The 19529-nt window shown below is 45.1% G+C and overlaps 10 protein-coding genes across 10 annotated transcripts; 8 read left to right on the top strand and 2 right to left on the bottom strand.

Annotated features, from left to right (window-relative positions):
• Nucleotides 1–117: 117 nt before the first annotated feature.
• VTP21DRAFT_7442 (uncharacterized protein) lies at nucleotides 118–523 on the top strand (the record flags this gene model as incomplete). The annotated part of the gene is made up of 2 exons (XM_069398184.1): nucleotides 118–218; nucleotides 277–523. The coding sequence occupies 2 exons, from the start codon at nucleotides 118–120 to the stop codon at nucleotides 521–523; spliced, it is 348 nt and encodes a 115-aa protein (XP_069255669.1).
• A 1402-nt stretch (nucleotides 524–1925) lies between these two features.
• VTP21DRAFT_7443 (uncharacterized protein) lies at nucleotides 1926–2671 on the bottom strand (the record flags this gene model as incomplete). Its single annotated transcript, XM_069398185.1, has 3 exons — nucleotides 1926–2248; nucleotides 2322–2533; nucleotides 2625–2671. 3 exons carry the CDS (start codon nucleotides 2669–2671, stop codon nucleotides 1926–1928), a joined length of 582 nt encoding a protein of 193 aa, XP_069255670.1.
• A 656-nt stretch (nucleotides 2672–3327) lies between these two features.
• VTP21DRAFT_7444 (uncharacterized protein) lies at nucleotides 3328–3600 on the bottom strand (the record flags this gene model as incomplete). The annotated part of the gene is made up of 1 exon (XM_069398186.1): nucleotides 3328–3600. The coding sequence occupies one exon, from the start codon at nucleotides 3598–3600 to the stop codon at nucleotides 3328–3330; it is 273 nt and encodes a 90-aa protein (XP_069255671.1).
• Nucleotides 3601–3923: 323 nt separating this feature from the next.
• On the top strand, nucleotides 3924–4428 carry VTP21DRAFT_7445 (uncharacterized protein; the record flags this gene model as incomplete). The annotated part of the gene is made up of 2 exons (XM_069398187.1): nucleotides 3924–4092; nucleotides 4163–4428. The coding sequence occupies 2 exons, from the start codon at nucleotides 3924–3926 to the stop codon at nucleotides 4426–4428; spliced, it is 435 nt and encodes a 144-aa protein (XP_069255672.1).
• Nucleotides 4429–5089: 661 nt separating this feature from the next.
• Nucleotides 5090–5590, top strand: VTP21DRAFT_7446 (uncharacterized protein; the record flags this gene model as incomplete). Its single annotated transcript, XM_069398188.1, has 2 exons — nucleotides 5090–5258; nucleotides 5322–5590. The coding sequence occupies 2 exons, from the start codon at nucleotides 5090–5092 to the stop codon at nucleotides 5588–5590; spliced, it is 438 nt and encodes a 145-aa protein (XP_069255673.1).
• A 958-nt stretch (nucleotides 5591–6548) lies between these two features.
• On the top strand, nucleotides 6549–8435 carry VTP21DRAFT_7447 (uncharacterized protein; the record flags this gene model as incomplete). The annotated part of the gene is made up of 5 exons (XM_069398189.1): nucleotides 6549–6878; nucleotides 6940–7008; nucleotides 7072–7383; nucleotides 7461–8188; nucleotides 8270–8435. The coding sequence occupies 5 exons, from the start codon at nucleotides 6549–6551 to the stop codon at nucleotides 8433–8435; spliced, it is 1605 nt and encodes a 534-aa protein (XP_069255674.1).
• A 552-nt stretch (nucleotides 8436–8987) lies between these two features.
• Nucleotides 8988–14609, top strand: VTP21DRAFT_7448 (uncharacterized protein; the record flags this gene model as incomplete). Its single annotated transcript, XM_069398190.1, has 5 exons — nucleotides 8988–9042; nucleotides 9124–9342; nucleotides 9410–10245; nucleotides 10339–13458; nucleotides 13557–14609. 5 exons carry the CDS (start codon nucleotides 8988–8990, stop codon nucleotides 14607–14609), a joined length of 5283 nt encoding a protein of 1760 aa, XP_069255675.1.
• A 364-nt stretch (nucleotides 14610–14973) lies between these two features.
• VTP21DRAFT_7449 (uncharacterized protein) lies at nucleotides 14974–16104 on the top strand (the record flags this gene model as incomplete). Its single annotated transcript, XM_069398191.1, has 1 exon — nucleotides 14974–16104. The coding sequence occupies one exon, from the start codon at nucleotides 14974–14976 to the stop codon at nucleotides 16102–16104; it is 1131 nt and encodes a 376-aa protein (XP_069255676.1).
• A 430-nt stretch (nucleotides 16105–16534) lies between these two features.
• On the top strand, nucleotides 16535–17378 carry VTP21DRAFT_7450 (uncharacterized protein; the record flags this gene model as incomplete). The annotated part of the gene is made up of 2 exons (XM_069398193.1): nucleotides 16535–17089; nucleotides 17163–17378. The coding sequence occupies 2 exons, from the start codon at nucleotides 16535–16537 to the stop codon at nucleotides 17376–17378; spliced, it is 771 nt and encodes a 256-aa protein (XP_069255677.1).
• A 1122-nt stretch (nucleotides 17379–18500) lies between these two features.
• On the top strand, nucleotides 18501–18794 carry VTP21DRAFT_7451 (uncharacterized protein; the record flags this gene model as incomplete). The annotated part of the gene is made up of 1 exon (XM_069398194.1): nucleotides 18501–18794. The coding sequence occupies one exon, from the start codon at nucleotides 18501–18503 to the stop codon at nucleotides 18792–18794; it is 294 nt and encodes a 97-aa protein (XP_069255678.1).
• Nucleotides 18795–19529: the final 735 nt, after the last annotated feature.

The following is a 19529-nucleotide window of genomic DNA, read 5'->3' on the forward strand; positions in this document are numbered from 1 at the left end:
CGGCCTTTTTTCAGTTTGCACTTGCTTCATTTCTATTCATAAGAAGAGGACGCCAGTTGGTTAGGTAAGGGCGTGATTATGCAGCCCAAGAAATCGCAACCTTGGCGATAGTTGCCTATGAAGGCAACGGAAACCCTAAAGCTTTTTTCCATGACCAACGTGATCAGGAAGATGAATTGGCGTGAAATATCTCGGGAAGCTTCTGGAGCAAGGCTAGGGTTATACAACAGACTAGCGAAAGAAAATTGTGATTTCTGAACCATATTCTCACCTTAGCAATATAGGCTTTGCTTATTGTCTGAGCGGGTGGTCTTTTAACCGTCAGGGCATTACAAGCAGCGGCCATTGTGTTAGGTCAGAATGCCATCGACTGATGACATGGTGTCGAGGCTTAGTGCTAGAGGACAAGATATTTCGCGCCGGAGTTGTGGATGACTCCATCAATATCGCTAATTTCAAGGAATATTCCGTCGAGTGGTCGCAGGAGGGTACTAACGTCAGGTTTTCGGAGAAGATGCCCTAGGCAAGATGGAGCTGTAACCGGGGGTGTCTTTGTCAAATTCTTGGCAAGTGGCTCCTGCGTCATTATGAGAAATGAGAAAGTGCGGCTGCAATGAGAGCATCAGGGCCGAGCCCCAATGCGTGCCAATGGGAGTCTCACGGCATTAGCCCAATCCTGTAAGATATTTTTAGTCCATTTATGTGCCCATTTCTTTGGTTAGAAGTAGTGGACCCCATAAGTAGAAAAGAGTTTGCCCGTGCGATTTACTTGACTTAACTCTCCCACTGTGCTCCGTGGTGACTCATGTGTCTAGAAGGTTTGAAATGGAATCTTCCAATAAAATAGAAATAGTATCAATTTTAGCATAGGATAGCCTGGGGACTCTAATCACGAAAAAGTTCAATCTACAAGAGCTCCCTTTGTCAAATATTATCCGTTAATAAGCCCTCTTTCCCTCGCGGGACCTTGTGCTGAGTGTTTTGGGCTTGTCAGAAAACTATTTTCTTAGAAGTCGAAGAGTCATTAAGGAAGGGCTCCGAGAAAGTCGTGACGAGAAAAAAATGCACAAACTCTATCCTCATGAGACTATCATTTTAGCGGTCAACCTTTAGATTTGGCTTGGAGAACTTGAACGAAGCTCATGTCAAAAAATGGGGAGCAGACGGTCACGAGAGACTCGGCGATCAGATATTGATGGGAAGCAGTGCCATATGAGAGAAGAGTTGCTCCATCTTAGAATGGATATTAGGGCAGGCCTACAGCTCATTTGCTGACGATATTGCGTGCGTTAGTGTAAGAATAGAGTTGAAAGGCTGTGGGATAAGCCTCTATCCTCTTCTAATGGGAAGAAAAGCCTGCCACCACAACCTACGCAGCTCTACAATGCAACGGTTTTGCTTCGTTGTAGTATTGCATGGGTGCGGCTGAGGGAACGCTCAGACGCGTCCCATGGGAAAAGAAAGCGCCTGCTTTATTCAATATACTAAACTACACCCCTTGCTTTACCATGTTCTCTTCTGTATATTATCCTCCTCAGGGCAGGTTCCTAGAGGATGGCTATTGGAGAGCGAGAAATCACGAGAGGATGTCAAACCTCCTCACCATCAGAGCACTCTTAAATTCTCTTGGATTCGGGCAAAATGCTGAGAGAATAGGATGTTATAAGCGTCCCGCTTATGGCAAAACAATTATTTCCAGCGTGGAGATAGTTTAGGTTCATTGCATCAACGCCATAAAGGTCATGCGAGACGGGTAAAAAGTATAAGCTTAAACGCATCGCCAACCGAAATAGGGGGCGACAAGCATGAAGCTTAAAACCGATTTTGAATAGCGCACGATGCTAGAGCCAACCGAAGTCATGCACATGCCAACCCCATATTGTGAGATTGATCTTCAGACGGGTTTTACCGGAAAAGGCTAGGATTTAGTAGAAATAGCATCTGGTGTATTGAATGACTAGTACAGGAAGAGACATAGCAAGGATGCTTATTGAGAGAAGAGAAAATACAGGAGAGAAACAAAGAAAAAACACACATAGTAGCAAGCAAAACTCTGGTATAAATGATGTGGTAATATTCACTGACAAAGCGTAGTTGGAAACATTTAGGATATACAATTGAGAAAAATAAAACAAGCCAAGATCAACCAAGGTAATGAAAAAGGCTATTTCAGCGAGGGGTTGGTTGAGAGAGGTTGGAGGGAGGCAGCGGCGGTCTCCTACACAGCCTCCTTCTGCTCCTTCTCCTCCTCTGACATTTTAACCTATTGCTGGACTACTGGTGCTGTTCGAAGGTGGATAATCCGGAGGTGGTAACGCAACTGCTCTGCATCTGAGAACTGCTGGGTGCAAAGATCACACTTATACATGATGTATTCGTTGGTATTCTTGGTGTTAATGTTGAGTGTAAGAGGAGTGAAGGCAACGAAGGATGTGAGAAGATAGTAGAGTGATCAAAAATTGGTTGGGAGGCAAATGGGAGGGGAAGGAAAAAAAGGTTAGGAAACAAAATCAGAAGTGGAATGGGAGACGGGCTTATATATCGGAGAAAGTTAGTTTCTTGTATACGGCTGTATATTGAGAAGGGCTGAATGGATTCTGGTACCGAAAATAATTGCGTGTTACCGAGGGAATAATAATTTAACACCATCTCCTAGCAATCCGAACTCCATTGAATGATGTCACGCAAGTTTTTGCAATGCAAATTTTTAGAAATGCCTCTAGATTCTATTCAGCGAGCCTCTATGCAAAAACCGGTTAAAATAAGGCCAACAGAAGCAAAGAAACTCTCTCTCCCCCCCTCTCACTTTCACTATTGAACGAGGGAGAAGGGAGCAGAGAGGACGGCGACATTCTCAAGCATGGCCAGAATTTTCCTTAGCCGAGCTAAAACTTAAAATAATGGGATTTTTGTTTTCAAAATAACTCCCGAAACTTGTACGCTATCTTAAATCAGTCAGGTGGCTATTTCATCATCCAGCTGTCATTGAAAGTTGAAAACGTGGCCGTTCGCTGTTATACCTTAGGTCACACTCAATAATAAAAAAGAGCGCGCAAGGAAGCCTCGTGGTTGTCGGTGTCAAAATATCATATTTACAACAAAAAGCCTCAAATTGGTATCGAAACTCTTGGACACCATAGCTCGCACGAGGGCGATAGAATTCCGAAACAAAGACGGGGAAAAGGGAAGCAAAGGAAGGGGGATAAAATAAACCCGATACGCCTGAATCTAAAATCCAACAGAGCAATGCTGGGCCATTGAGCAACATATGGGGCCGGAGGTTGTGCGAGTGGTTCAGTAGCATATTAGTGGTTTATTAGTATTCCATTAGTCCTCCGAAAACTGGGTAAACTTAGGTGGGTCTTCGAATGCGATTTGCCCTGCTAATTCTTGGTATAAACAGAAGTCTTGCAGAGTCCAAGCCACATATAGAATGGCTTGGCGTGTGCTTTTGACTGGAGCATCACCAATGGAGGGATAGGAGGAGCTGATTTCTGGGCTGGAAAAAGCAAGCCTTACATTGCAGATAGACTTTAGATCCAGTCTCCTTTGATCATTGCCTGGTGTGTAGTAGTCACGCGCGAGGAGCTTGGACAACATTTTGTTGTCTGTTAGCTAATCATAATCAAAATGTTAATCAGAGGGTCGCCAATCTGCATCGCTCTTTAACCTTTTTTATATTGGCAATCTATACCAGTCTGGCTACACATTCCAAGCCATTTGTCAAATTGACTCATATTTGACTAGATCAACTTCGAAGGAGCCAGTTGGAAGGCATCTGGTCACCATTTCATCAAAATAGGCAAATATCCACCTGAGTAGAGTTTAGGAAACCTTGGGGTATATAAAACCCACTCGAGGAAAAATAAAACATAAAAAATCCAGTTCATTGCCACGATTTACTTGAATAATAAAATTAGATAATGTCGCAAGCATCTCTCCCGAAAGAAGAGCGCAGAACACTCGCAGGAGGATGTCTGTGCCGAAAGGTCCGCTACACCATTACGCTTCCGGCAGGCTTCAATGACGTTGAGAACAGCTGCTATTGTCACTGTAAGAGCTGTCGAAAGAGCTGCGGAGGCATGCTAATGGGTAAAGCAAAAAGAGGGCACTTTGGGTTAAAGTGCTTTTCAATACTTTATTTTTCTTCCCCGTTTGCTAGGTTATTTTTATGGATTTGCCGAGAAAGACATAGAGTATGAAAACACTCAGCCAACTGCATTCGAGTCTTCCAAAGGCATTTTCCGTGCATTCTGTCCATGCTGTGGTTCTCAAATCTATGTTAAATTCAACATGAATGGCACTGATGCCTACGGCTTCACGGTTGGAAGCCTGGATGATCCGGATAGCGTTCGCGTTGAACGTCAAGCCATGACCGAATTTGGAGTGAAGCAACTGAAAAAATTAATGGGACTAGAAACCGCTTGAAAATTAAGCTGATTAGATTGATATGGGCGTTGGTTGGAGTTATTCTGTTAATAATGCATTAAGTGGGACAAGAGACAGAGATATACCTAATGAGTTTTTACAAATTTTTGATCGGATAAAAAAAACTAATTTTCTACTTTACAAAGACGCTGTTTTAAGAAAGAGGTTACAATGACGCGTAGCTGATATATTTGGACTATTATTATTAGAGTAGCTCGCTGTAGAAATGCGAATGGAAGTGACCAAGAAGGCTTTGAAAAGGCTGGGGTCTAAATCATTTACATTTAGAGCAAGTCAAATGAGCTCGAAATAAGGAATGAGGCAATGAGTCTAACCATAACCTTAAGAATAAAAGAAAAATGAATTAGTCTTCCTTGACACAAACGCCAAAAGACACGTCTATTTCCAGGGATTATGCATTAAGTATTTTTCGGGTTTTATATGCTATCCAATTAATACAGTGCTGTGTTTAGTAATTATGAAAATGCGAGTTGACGTGGCGCCTGAAAATAGTCAAATTGAAGGGTCAAAATTCATGATTAGTCATACGAGGTTATATACCGAAAAAAAAAGAACAAATTGTACGTGGGAAAATGGCCAATTCAACCTATATATAGAGGCGCCAAATGCTGAAGAGCGAAGCAGAGTACACGTTCAAAGCATGTCTCAAGCTTCTGGTATCTTTGATCAACCCAAAACACTTGAGGGCGGTTGTCTCTGTGGTGAGATCCGGTATACTTTCACACTTCCTGCTGGCTATGATTTGAAGGAGAAGTGCGAGTACTGCCATTGCATAATGTGCCGGAAAAGCTGCGGGGGCATGATAAGCGGTTAGTCCTTAAGCTCTGAATTCAGGAGAAGCCCTCTTCATCTCTTGGTCTATTTTTTCACAGCATTCCTCAGCGGGGTTCCTGCCGACAGTGTGGTCTTCCACAAATCGCGCCCGTCCGTCTACGAGTCTTCGAAAGGTTGCCACCGGGGATTCTGCCAAAAGTGTGGAGCACAAATCTACTTCCAGCAATACATTGACTCCCCCCAAACCTATGGCTTCACTGTTGGCAGTCTAGATGATCCAGATAGCGTGACCGTGTATCGTCATTCGTTTACAGAGTTTGGGGTAAAGGGGCTAAAAGAACTGATGCACGTTAAAGAAGATATTTGAAAACACAGAGTTGTATTTTTGAGGAAGAGTCGCGATACTATTATGTACATCAAGTCAATGTATAGGATTTTCTTAGGCCATGATAATAGGATCAACGCGAACAGATTTTTGAAATATCGTCCCAAGGAATTGATGATGGGTTATTATCTAAATGCATCGTTTCGCGAAAGGGATATTATAGTTGAAAATAAACTGATGGAGCTCGACTTTGCTTTCAAATTCGAAATGAATTTTGGGTTAATCAAAAGTGAGATGGAGGCAATAAAAGGTGACTAGTAATTGAATTTTGTCGCGAGGTAAAACCTCGCGTATAAAGAGAGTCGCCTGATTAGGTGGGGAATCGATCTTGATTGATCCGAGACGATTCGAAACAATCCCAGGATATCTCCATTGGTCCTGGACCATAATGATTATTTGTAAGAGTATATCTTACTTGGTTAAGTTTCTGCGCAAGGATGCCGGTAACGAGAAGTTATGATGGCGAAGCTTGACGATTTTCTATTACATGAGAGGAGAGGGAGGGGGGTTATCGAGCCCTATCTCTCTTTAACGAAGGAGTCTTCAAGAGAGACGTCAGCGGAAGGTTAATTTTACAGATTGAACTTGTCACTAAACCCAGGTTTTCGGCCATTGAGATATTACCAGCGCTAAGTGGTTGCCTAATCTGACCCTTCCGAGTTGGCCGACGGTGATTTCATTGGAGAGCAAAAGCGGATTCTGAGCACGGGTGCCCGTCACTATCGGGGAATAGAATTTTATTTGACCCGGTAGAAATTACTGAGCTTGACCAACCAAGACCTTTTGTTTGTTCGAGCTCTTTGATAAAGTGTCTCTTCAAGGGGTATTAGCACGGCAGCACTTTCCGCTCTCACCGCTCTTTTCCTTTTTACCTCCTTCCCTCTCCTCCTACCTCGCTTCTCTCACCTCCCCTTGTCTCCTCGATTCCCAAAAATCCACTATGCGGTTGTCGATTGTTGGCCTTGTTCTCCTGGCCGTCAGCTGCTGCACCATGACGAATGCTGCAGCAACGCCCGGCAAGCGATGCAAACCGTTTAGCTTATCTGAAGCAACCATCCCAAGTCTCCAAAAGGCTCTCGACAAAGGCGTTATCACCTCACGCCAGATCCTTGATTATTATAATGAGCGTATCAAGCGGTTTGACGGCACCTACCACGCCATTTCCGAAATCAATCCAGACGCATATACCATTGCTGACCAGTTGGATGCCGAGCGCAAGCAGAAAAAGATACGGGGGCCTTTGCATGGGATTCCGATTCTGATCAAAGATGTAAGTTAACGTAGGAGTTGGCAGTAGTAGAAGTGGCATTAAACATCGTTTCCTTCTCCAGAACATCGCTACGGGTGATTCGATGGAGACGACGGCCGGCTCGCTGGCACTTTTCAAGAATGGCTGCAAGGTTTGTCTTCTTTCTTGAGTGCACCGAACCAAACTATTCCATTAAACCTGTATCTCTTGATAGCCGACGCGGGATTCTACCATTGCCGAAAAGCTTCGCAGTGCCGGTGCTATTATCATGGGAAAGGCGTGTTTGAGCGAGTGGGCTAACTTCAGGACACTCAATGGCTCCAATGCTCCTTATGGTGATCCCGATGGTTGGAGTGGACGGTGTGGACAAACGGCGAACGCCTACAACATTAGCGAGTCTCCAAGCGGATCCAGTGCTGGCTCAGCCGTTGCTGTTGGGGCCGATTTTGTCACTGCATCTCTCGGAAGTGACACGGACTCCTCCATTATTGCTCCTGCCTCTCGGAATGCCCTTGTCGGGGTTAGGGTAAGTTGGGTTGTTTTGGGCTCAACGATAAGTGGGTCAATATTAAGTCAAGGCCAAATTTTTGTGCGCATGTATAGCCTACATTGGGTCTGGTCTCGCGTGATATGGTTATTCCGATCGCTCATTCATTCGATACTGTTGGCCCTATGGCTCGCACAGTTGAGGATGCTGCGATTCTTCTGGAGGCCATTGCTGGCTTTGATAAGAGAGATGGGCCAACCAATGCTCCATCAACTGAGAACTATACTGTACCAAAATATACGTCATTCCTCAAGAAGGATGGATTGCGTGGAGCACGCATCGGAGTTCCTCGACATGTATATTTCGATAATTTTCATCGTCCGGAAGAAAAACCAGTGATTGAGGCAGCCATTGCTAAGCTAAAAGAACTTGGAGCGATCATCGTTGATCCTGCAGACATTCCTACCGCAGACGAGATGGCAGACACCAAACCTCACGGCAATGGCTTCGAGCTTACGTCGCTGCTCTTTGAATTTAAGCAGGATGTCACAAAATACTTGGGGCAGCTTCCGCAGGAATGTCCCATGAAGAATCTCGAGGATTTGATAAAGTTCAATAATGAGAATGCAGAAAAGGAGATGCCATTCTTTAAGCAGGAGATGTTCGAGCTTGCACAGAATACAACCGATTTAAATGACCCCGCCTATCAAGATTCCATTAAGAATGTGAGAGAACTTTCAACGAAGAAGGGTATCGATGCTGTCATGGATGAGCATAAATTAGATGCATTGATCGAGCCAGTGGATTTGAAATTGTTACCCCCTCAACCTTGGGCAATGGCTGGGTAAGTGGGATAGACACATTTACATATGTCCACCTTCATATTGGGGGATTCCGTACTAAACTGGCTACCGCTTTTCATTAGATATCCTATTATCACAGTTCCGGTGGGATATGACTCTGTCGGCGTACCGTTTGGCCTTGGATTCTATGGTAGGCCCCTCTCGGAACCGACTCTCTTCAAGTTCGCCTATGCCTATGAGCAGGCAACCAAGGTTCGGAAGCCACCCGTGCTGAAGCCAAGCGCATAAGCTCAGCAGTGCTAATTTTATCCTTCCAAGTCAACTTTAGTTGTATAGACCTTTTAGTGTTTATATTTTCATCTATTTATTAACTCTTCTTGCAAGGTTGAATTATCGACCTCGTTCTATTTATTAACTCCACAAGATGCATTTCATTCTCCTCTTATTCAATAATAAACTAGTTTGCCATTTTTATTTTCTGGTTTCAGAAATATTTCACCTGGCTCCGTCAGCAATTACACATCAACCAACAGGGAGAAGGTTCTCATTTCCTCGTCGGTGTTGTCTTTTTTTTTTTCCAAATCCTTTAAAAAAAAATTCAGTTCCTCGTTTCGTTCTCCCATCTGTTATATATCATTTATAGTCATCTCTAGAATATTATATATCCTTTATACATACTCAAAATATTAATAGGCTTAATGTGTTACATTCCGCACATGCCTATTCTTCCATGCTATAATCCTCCCCATTCATCATAAAAACTCCTTCAGGTACATAGAAATTCGATCACATCTGTACATTCTCTTCGAAGCTTACTTCTTTCTTCATGCAATAGAAATCATGACAAACACGTCAGCAACTAACAAAGATGCTGCACAGACGTCCGTCCAAGTTGGTGAGTAGTAGAAAAATATGCATTTTTAAAGCATCCTTAATTATAACATCGATCAAACATCATTTCCTTCATCCTGTATAGCTCTTCGCATCCGTCCTCTTACAGAATTAGACCGCAATCAACCACGTTTTTCAAAGCAGAAGGCCACGGAAATTCTTGCCGTCACCGAAGCACATAATTCAGTCACCATAGTACCTTACAACAAACAATTTACATTTGACCATGTGTTTGGAACTGACTCGACACAGGAGAGCATCTTCGACACTTGCGTACGGAATTTGCTCCAAAAATTTATCCAAGGTGAGAAGGCTTTTTTGTTGGTATTTAGTTGGTCGAGTATCCTTATCCACTTTTTATTCTCCCCAAGGCTATAATGTCACCATATTGGCGTATGGCCAAACTTCCTCGGGAAAGACATATACAATGGGCACGGCTTCCGGAGCAATGAATGAGGCCCCTGAAACAATAGGCATTATTCCACGTGCTATTTCTACTCTCTTTGAAAGCCTTAATGCCCCTTCTCAGCCGGCTGCCCAAGGACGGCCTTCTACTCCCGGGCCGCAGGGAGGAAGTGCCATTCCCACCCCCACTCGAAATGGACGCGCAACTCCCACTCGTATGCAGCGCCCCATGTCTATGCCAGTCTTTCAGAATTTACCATCTGGCGGTACCAGCAACAATAACAATAGCAATAACCCCGGCAATTCTAATACCAAAACAACGATTCGTGTATCATTTGTCGAGATTTACAACGAGGAGCTCATTGATCTTCTGAATACCGATGGCAGCGAGCGCTCCAATGTGCAGATAAGAGAGGACAATAAAGGGAACATCTATTGGACGGGCGTGCGTGAAGTGATTGTGAATAGCCCGCGAGAAGTAATGCAATACCTGGCTATAGGATCACAGAATCGCCAAGTGGGCGCGACTGATATGAACGAAAAATCATCTCGCTCTCATGCAATATTTTCCGTAACACTTCGGCAGGAGAAATGGTCAGGAAGCGGCGGAGGAGCAAGCATAGCAACAATGGCTGCAAATCGTGCACGGCCGTCGAGCCCCACACCTGGTCGATTGGGTACACCACGACGCGACTCTTTAATGGCTGAACGCGCCTCGTCGCGGCTGAGTAATGTAGATGATGGGGAAATAACTGTCATCAACTCCAAGTTCCATTTTGTGGACCTGGCTGGTTCTGAGAGGGTAAGCATCTAGATATTCTATGCATTCCCTTTTTTTTAAAAAAAATATATGGCTCGATACTTAACTCTCTCTTACATCTTCTATTTTCTAAAGCTCAAGCGGACAAGTGCGGTTGGTGAAAGAATCAAAGAAGGGATAAGCATCAACGCTGGTCTCCTAGCACTAGGCAATGTGATTTCGGCGCTGGGTGATGCATCGCGCAAGGTGACGCACATACCTTACCGAGATTCGAAGCTCACACGTTTATTGCAAGATTCACTCGGTGGAAATGCACAAACGTTAATGATTGCTTGCGTGTCGCCTGCTGAGTATAATTTGTCGGAGACCGTGAACACAATCAAATATGCTAATCGTGCGCGCAACATCAAGAATACTGCCACGCTTAATCATGAAACTCTGCTATCCGACAATGTAGATCACTTGAAGGCCCTGATCGCTAAGCTGAAATCCGAGCTTCAAACTCTCAAAACTAGCGGTGACCAGTCGACCCCCCATCCTGGTGGCTCAGCACCTGGAGATGAGAACAGGGAGAAAAGTCGAGATGATCAAATGGTGGAGCAGTTGGAGAGCCAGATGGAGGAGCTTCAGTTAAGTTTTGCAGAGCTATCGGAGCGGCATGTCCAAGTGGAGGCCGAGCTGAATCGATACAAACGTATGCAAAGCAATACTGCGGGAGCACAAGGCAATAGCGCCTCTTTCCAAGAAATGGTGGAGCCAGTTGTGCAACAGTACGAGAAGGAAATTACATCGCTCGAATCTGAGCTCGCGCTAACTCGTGCAGCCCTTCGGCACTCTGAAGCAACCCTGGAGGAATACGAGGCTAAGCTGCGTCACCATGAGGTGATGAACGAGCATCAACGTCACACGATTGCCGATTTGCGCAATAAGTTGGCAAAACAGCGTGAACGTGACAAGACTTCTGACCAGTACATCGGCCAGCTTGAGACGCAGCTCTCTGAAATAACTCAGGAGCATGAGCGGCAAAAAATAGAACTTCTCGAAATGAGGGAAAAGTTGGCCCATTCTCGCGAGGTTGGGACCAACAATGAAGACTATATAGGGGATCTGGAGACTCGGCTTACAAAAGCACAGCAGGATGCCCAACATGCCGCGGAACTCTACCGACAGTTTGAAAACAAGATCGAGGAACGTGAGGCCATGATAGAGGATTTGAAGGAACGCATCAAGCGTGCCGAGAATCTTGACCTCCAGAAAATGATGCTGGCTGAACTGGATGAGCGCGACAAGAGTATCCAAGTTTTGGAGCGTGAGCTTAAAGAGGCACGAAGTCAACCCCCCGCTACTAATGGCATAAATGGAAACGTTTCCTCTCCAGCTGGGAATAAAGAGGAAAATAGCGGGAATTCGACCGAAGCCGAGGCTCTAAAACAACGCATAGCAGCTCTTGAACAGCAGCTGACAGCTGTCCAGAAGACGCACCAAGACACGCTCAAGAATACAACTGAGCTCACGAAGAAGTACGAGGATTCTCTTGCAAAATCTGCCCAGCTGGAGGCTGCTCTTCTTGATGCACAGCGTGTCGCTGCCAGTAGCGAAGAAAAGGAAGTGCTCAACGGGGCAAGGCGTGATCTCGATGCCGCACTCGCAGATAAAGAGGGCCTGGCGGCGCAAATGCACCGACTTCGTCAGGAAAATGAGGAACTAGATGCGCAGATTGGGGAGCTACATACACGGATCCAGGAAAAGGCGGCGGAGCATGCATCTGAAACCGCAGTGTACCAGGCGACCATCTCGAGACTTGAAACCGAGCTTGTCTTGGTGGAAGAACAGCATGCGCAGGCGGTCCGCCAGCTTGATATTAAGGGTCAGGCGGAGGGAGAAGACGCCGAGGAGGCGAGAGAACAGGCTTGGCAGACTCAACTCCGACTCGAGAAACGAATTCGTGAACTCGAGGGTGAGTTGGTAATGGCTCGGGAGCTTCATTCAAAATCACAGGCTGGCCGGGAGGAGGCTGTCCTTGCCGCTTCGATGGCGGTTGCTGACAGTCAAAATCGACTGCAGCAGCTGGAGGAGGAGAAGGCAGTTCAAGAAAAGCACCTTGTGGAGCTTCGCACACAGTATTCGGATCTTTTGGCTTCACTTGAAAAGAATGTTTCCACGCTTCCTGATACACATACATCCTCCCTCGAGTCCGTGCAAAATAGTCTGAAGCAGCTGTCTGAGTTACATGAGAAGTGCACGCACGACTTAGAGACGCAGACAGCTCTTGTTGCGAAACTGAAACAGCGCTTGATGGAGGCGGAGATCGGCTCACAACGTGCGCTTTCTGCAAAACTAGAGGAAAACGAGAAGCTCCGCCTCGACCTCAACGCATTGCGCCAGGTTGAACAAAACCAAGAGGCTGTCATCCACGCACAGGACGAGGAGATCCGCGAATTACGCGCGGAAGTGGAGCGCCGCGAGGAGCGAGTACGCATTATGGGTTCACAGTTTGATCAGGTGCGGGCGGACATTACTGAGATGGAGCGAGAGAAAAATAGCTGGTTTGAGGATAAGGAGACGCTTGAAAAACGCATTCACGAATACGACACGCGGATTGAAGCACTGGAGGCCGAGCTGGGCAAGGTTGAGATGCGCTCCAGGGAGAGCGAGTCGGAGCTCAATGAAGCCCGCTCTGTATTGGCTCGCTCTGCATCAGAACTTGCGGGTCTGCAAAAGGCGATCCAGCTCCTCGAACAAGAGAAGCAGGAGGCCGCTACTGAACGGGAGCGGCTCCGACAGCGGAATGATGAGCTCGCAGCCGAATTTGATCGGATGACATCGGAAAGTGATGCTCTTAATATTCTCCAGGATAACTTGCAAAAATCTCGGGCGGACCTACAGGCTTGCGAGGCTCAGTTGCAGGAGGCTAAGGGCCAAATCTCAGAACATGCAAAACGCAGTGCAGAGCTGGAGGCGATGAATCACCAGTTGACGGTGTCGGCAGAGAACAATCACAAGGTTCAGAAGAGCAAGGTGGCTGAGCTCGAACAAAAGTTGAGCACGCTCGAGGAAGAGCACCAGCGTAACTTACAAGAAGTGGTTGAGGAGATGTCAAGGGTGGAGGCGGAGAGGGATGCGATCCAAGAACGATTTTCGCTGCTTCAGAAAGCTGCAAGCGAAGAAGAAGAAAAAGGGGTGAAATTAGAAGCGGAGCTAAATCAGTTGCGCCTCTCCTTGACACAAAAAGAAGAGATGCATACGTTAATTGAGGTAAGTAAAAAATAGAAATGACCTCGCGATAAGAGTTTGGCTTTGATTCCTTATCATAATTTTACCTATGCTGAATCATATCTCAATTAATTTTCTAGAACGAAAAGTCTTCACTTTCGGATAAGATAAGCGAGTTGCAAACCACTAACGCAAAGCTCCAGGAGCGTCTGGAGAAATTGGAGCAAGAATATACTGAGCTTAAAACGCATGCTGCCAAGGATGCAAAGGAGATGCAGGCGGAGATGCTACAGCTTATGGAGGAAAACGAGCGTCTTGTGAAGACGATCGAGGACCAGGAGCGAGCATCGAGCTACATTAACACCCCACCGCAAACCCCTCGATCAAACGGGGCTGCCGTTCCACTTCCGCCCTCAGCGACCTCAAATCTCAATCAAAAACTTGTGCATTTACAGAACACAGTGCAACAACAAACAAAGATGCTCCGGGCTTTGGAAGAGCGCAATGCACAGCTTGAACGAGAGCGGCGCGCAATGGAAGAGTCCATCTCGGATGAAAGGCGTGCATCGAATAGTTCTTCTGCAGCAGGAGTTCGCTCTTCATCTCGCACCAGTAATGGCCCCTCGCTCCCACCTCCCACACCTCCCCCCAATAATCCGCTACCCCCTCCCCCTCCTACCGCTTTTGCCCCCCCATCTAGCCCCCCGCCCCAGCTTACTACCGCCCCCATGACATCGCGACCAGCAGCGCTTCAGCGCGCCGGCTCTCTCAACTCTGTTGGATCGGCTGGATCTACCGATTCCATACAGTATGAGAAGACCGTGGCACAGATGAATAAGCGCATCTCTGGCCTTGAAGCTGATCTCCGTGCCCACCAAGAGATAGTTCACAACGTCGAGTCGCAGCTCCAGCGTACACAAACACAGCTCCGTGAGTCTCGAAAGGACAACGAGGTGCTTGCGCGCGACAACCAGGCCCTTGCCGAAGAGGTGGAGGCGAGTAAGGGGGATCTGGAGCGGATGAGAAAGGAGTTTCAGGATGCCATCACGTCCTACGAATCGAAATTGCGCACACTCGAGGATCAGGTATCGCAGGAGCGAAAACAGAGAGAAAAGGCGGAGCGAGCTCGCGGGATTCTCGAAAATCGAATCGAGGATCTTGTACAAAAGAAATCCAAGTTTATTTGCTTCTAATCAAATACGCTCCTACTCTCACCCCCCCCCCCCACCTAAAAAATAAGCCTTTCGCTTTTCATTTCGATGGTTATTGTCTTTTGTTATTGTCCTTAATATTTGGTATTATTATTTTGATCTATATTTCATTCTATATATTATCTGGTACCAATTTTCTCTTCACTGTGTTCTTTTTCTTAGTGCGCGTTTTTCTATTTCCTACTCTCCCTTTCCCCTCCAACCTGTTATTCAGTGAAGTAATTTTCGTGCATTTTTTTCTTTGAATTATAAATATCCCCCCATCAAATTCTCCTTCAATTTCTCAGGAAAATGAAACTATCTTTTTGTCTTATCTAATAACATGGAATTTAAAAATCAAGACGCCATGGTTCAATTAGGAGAATTCAGTCCTATATGGAACTTCATCTCCGCACACATATCCCCTTCAGCTTCGTCTGCTTTGCATCTGCAACCCAATTTGAGAGAATATGAATACGAAGCGAAGAGAGTCGGAGATGTTGCGTATGATCTGGGCGATTTTGAAGCGGTCTTCAAGTATCTTGAGCAGGAGCGTGCCTCCATTGCTAATGCAAGAATAAAGACAACAAATCAGAACATGCTCTACTCATCAGATCCTCTAGCTGTCCAGCTGTCGTCCTCCATTTCTAGTCCATATAAAATGGAGCCCGGCTTGATCCCCCTTCAGATTATAAAGAAGAGCAAACTTAAAGCTGTGCTCGACAACAAGAAGCGGTCATCCAAGAAGAAGTTGTTACAGCAGGAGTCGATATCCACTACAGGTGTGGCTAAGGAGGAGAGCATGTTACCCTCAACCTTATTATACCCTTTAACCATATCAAGCTATTTTCAATACTCATCGATTCTTCCACCCCCACTTTCGCGATCGGAAAATGACTCCGCTCACATTTTTATCGACAACTCGAATATCGTGGTCGGCATGCTGACCCACTGTCCACCTAATTCTCGCCCAAAATTGCGGTACGATTCTCTCTTTTGTATACTGGAACGCGGTTGGAGGGTCGCCCGTCGCATACTGGTTGCCTCAACTCCTTTGTATCAGCCGCTGCAGGGAGCGGAGCGTGCTAACTATAGCGTGTCTGTGTTGCGGCGGGTTGCTCAGCGGAGCCCCGGTTTTTCTTCCTCATCCTCGTCTTCCGAAGACAGTCCCAGCTCACTAGCCACGACTTCTAGGCGCAATACGGAGCAGTGCGTGGATGAGCTTCTCCAGCTCAAGATATTCGAATCACTGTTGGATCATGCACCAGCGACGCTCGTGCTCGCCACAGGAGACGGTAAAACTGGCGAGTTTTCAAGCGGGTTCTACCGTGCAGTCGTTAGAGCGCTGGAACGAGGCTGGCGGGTTGAAATAGTAAGCTGGCGACATCAACTGAGTAAAGTGTACTGGGGTGATGAAATGATGCAATGGGGAGAACGGGGCCAATATGGCGTGGTGCTGCTGGACTGGTTTGAAGAGGAGCTCATTCGAAAGCTGTAAAATCGTACATATCCATGTGTATATAGAGCACGCTTTTAAATTTTAAATTCAGAGTTACTGCTTCATTTGTTTTTCTAGTGTCACTTATGTTTCCTTGGTGTGTTTTTATTTGCACTTTCTTTGCTTGAGGGTACTTTATTTTTCTCTTATCTCGGATTCCCAATTTACCAGATGGTTTTCTTAATTTTCAACGTTGCTGTAATTTAATGTCATATTTATGCTTCGTTTTTGTCCAATCCTCCTACGATGTTTGGCTCATTCTACATTGTTTTTCAAAATTTCCATTTGCAATCGATTCAATATCCGATTACTCGAACACTCGAAATTACATTTTCATATGTTGACATTCTAGAGGAAAAAGATTTTTCCTTAATGCTTATTTTTTATTTTCAACCATCTCGATCTACATTATTCATCAATCCATTGCATCATGTTTCGCTTGCCATTGCGCTCACTCTTATCTTCTGCTCGTCCTTTCAGGGCTCAAGCACCTAAACCCTACTCAAATACCAGGAAATATTTTACCTTAAACAATACATTTTCTCGACGATCCAGTAAAATAGCGGCTTCTGCCATCGCCGGAGCAGCGACCCTCGCCGCCCTTATAACATACCCTAGAAACCCATCCACCCACTGCCAGCATCAACAAGCGTCTATTGAGCCCGCCTTTTCTGAACCTGAAGTTGAGGCTCAACTTGAATTAGAGCGGGAGCAGCTCAGCATTGTAAAACAACTCCGTGCAAATGACAACTATACTATATATACTCCACGAGCCCTCGTAACCTCGGAAGAGAAGCCCTATCAACTTATAATTCACAGTCTTCGTGGAAAAGATAAGATAGCACTACCTCCACTCACGTTTAGGAGTAGAGATGGGACTGAGGCGGTGACCATTGTGCATTTGGGAGAAGCCGTCTGCGGTCACAAAGGCATTGTACATGGAGGGCTTCTTGCAACACTTCTAGATGAGGCGTTTGCTCATGTGGTATGACTAATTTTTCTACTGCTCAAGACTACTAAGATCTGATATAAAACTGACAACGTATCCTATTCACTAGGCCATTCCCAACCTACCTGGGAAAACTGGTTTCACGGCCAACATGAACATCAACTACCGACGTCCGTGTTTCGCGGGTCGTTTTGTGATTATTCGCTCCAAACTGACTCAGCTTGAGGGTCGCAAAGCGTACGCTGAGGCTTCCATTTGTGATTTGGAAGGCAACATATACACCGAAGGCACCTCGCTCTTTGTCGCACCAAAACCTAGGGCATAGAACAGCTTGGCAATTTTCTAGACAAACGAATCCACTCCCTCCTCCCTCCTTTTTTAAATTATAATTGAGATTTAATATTCCGTCACTAGAAAAATACATCAAACTTAGATCCTCCTTTATTTTTATATCGTGATACCGCTCAAATATTCCTATACTCTTTTGCCCTTAGTTGTATTATCTTAAATAAGCTTATCCTAAATATCACGCCCTTCTCTGATGGAAAATCTGAATATAGTGTAGGTTCGGGTCTACATATATATTTTTAGTAGGCTCTTATACTCCTCATTGACCGGTATATTATCGCTTCCACTTAAATGAGCTAGAATTGGGGGGGGGGGGGGAATTGGAGTAGTTCAGAAGAGCACTTATGGTTGTGTTCCTGGCGCTGGGCTCTTCGCTTGATGATGGTTTTATGAGGCTATGTATAGTATGTTTAAGCTTATGCATTAAGGGGATGTTGTAGAAGACTTTTTTGGACGATCTAGACACCATGCATGGAGAAACCAATAGCGTAGCCATTTTTTGGAAGAACCAATTCTTAACCATTACTTAATAGATTCGTCATAATCTGTTAATATGGTCTTTTTACATGACACTTTACCATTTTTATGGCGTGCCCCTCGTTTAGCAAGGTCTTGTTCACATTATCTAACGATACCCAGTCGACCCCAAACTTACACCGGGGATATACTGGCGGGGAAATCTTGCTAAAAATGGCGATGTCCTTCAGTATCGAACCAAGCTTTCAGACCTGGAGTATCTGCATTTCAAGCTAAGGTCTGTTTCTGATACTCTAGGACAAACAACACAGGCGAATTTGTTTTGGGAAGAGCTAACTCAAGTGGGTGATGGAGTGAGATTTCATGCAGATTGAAGCGTCAGCCCAGCAGATGAACAACGGGATCGACGTTTTGGTTTGAGTCGATCAGGGTTCAAATACGGCAGGAGAGACAAATTACCTTCTACGATATAGTAGAGCTATCGAGTGCAACTCTTGGTGGAACGTATAAAAAGGTGTTCGGTCCATTATTCGATGTCCTCAACTTATTATCGCTGCGCTATATAAGCAACCCCTTTCCATTCTTTGCTCTGCTTCCATCTAATCCTTCCAGTCACTTAACAATGAAGGCCTCTGTACTCTTTGCGCTTGCTTCATATGCCTTGATTGCCTTATCGGAAGTGGCTCCCGCTCAGGGGAAGCTTAGCAAAGCTTCGGCTCCCAAAGTCACCTCTACCCCGCTCTTAAGGCTAGGCCAACTGTTAACGGTGGATGGATCTAGCAAACCACTCATTAGGATCAATGCTCAGCGAGCTGGGTCAAATTGGTACAATCGCTACCCGAATAACAACGCGCAGCCGGTCATTCAAGTGGGAGATTTGATAGACAGTTTGGGGAAGTTGTTAAATAGTTTGTAACTATTTAATTCAGGGGCATGTATTAGAAATGTATTAGGAAGATAGCTCTGTTTTCATGATTATAATTCATGGTTATAACTGATATATATAATAGCAACATTAAATGAATCACCTTTTAACATCTCTCTTGTCGATGAATAATAATTCATATGGAAGAGGAAATTTGCTCTGATTTCTGTAAAAAATGCACAAAAAATCTATACCTGAGTTAAGTAACTAAATTCCCGTCCGAGGAAGCGACTATTGCAGGTAATACTAATTTCATCATTCATTCACTGGATCAGTAAAAATGGGTATGTCCGATTTTCAATTATATGTGGTGGCAAAAATCGTGGGTCAAAATCTGATATCAACTAGTAATAGAGTAAATGCAAGGCTGATTCTAGAGAGCAATAGCTACCACGCATATTGTAATGGTAATATGAGATGCACAGGCACCACACTATTCGATGTGGTAAACTCGCTAAGTGATATATTAAAGTGGTAGAATAGAAGTGCGTGTAATTACAGAACGATGGAGGTGCATTAGATACTTGAACAATCCATGTTGTTTCAAAATCTCACCTGAATTGCTTGAATGTAAGCGAAGTTCGAAGGAAAAAAACATACTGGCATTCACTAAAATCTGTGTATTATTATGTTATAAGCAATCATCCCAACAAAAAAACCCGCCTGGTGAAAATTCTAGAAAATGTATAGGAGCATGTAGAAAAGATGGAGGAGGTTCGCGATTCC

Source organism: Calcarisporiella thermophila (assembly GCF_041956535.1).
Source record: "Calcarisporiella thermophila strain CBS 279.70 unplaced genomic scaffold VTP21scaffold_3, whole genome shotgun sequence".
In the NCBI taxonomy this organism is placed as follows: Eukaryota; Fungi; Calcarisporiellomycota; class Calcarisporiellomycetes; order Calcarisporiellales; family Calcarisporiellaceae; genus Calcarisporiella; species Calcarisporiella thermophila.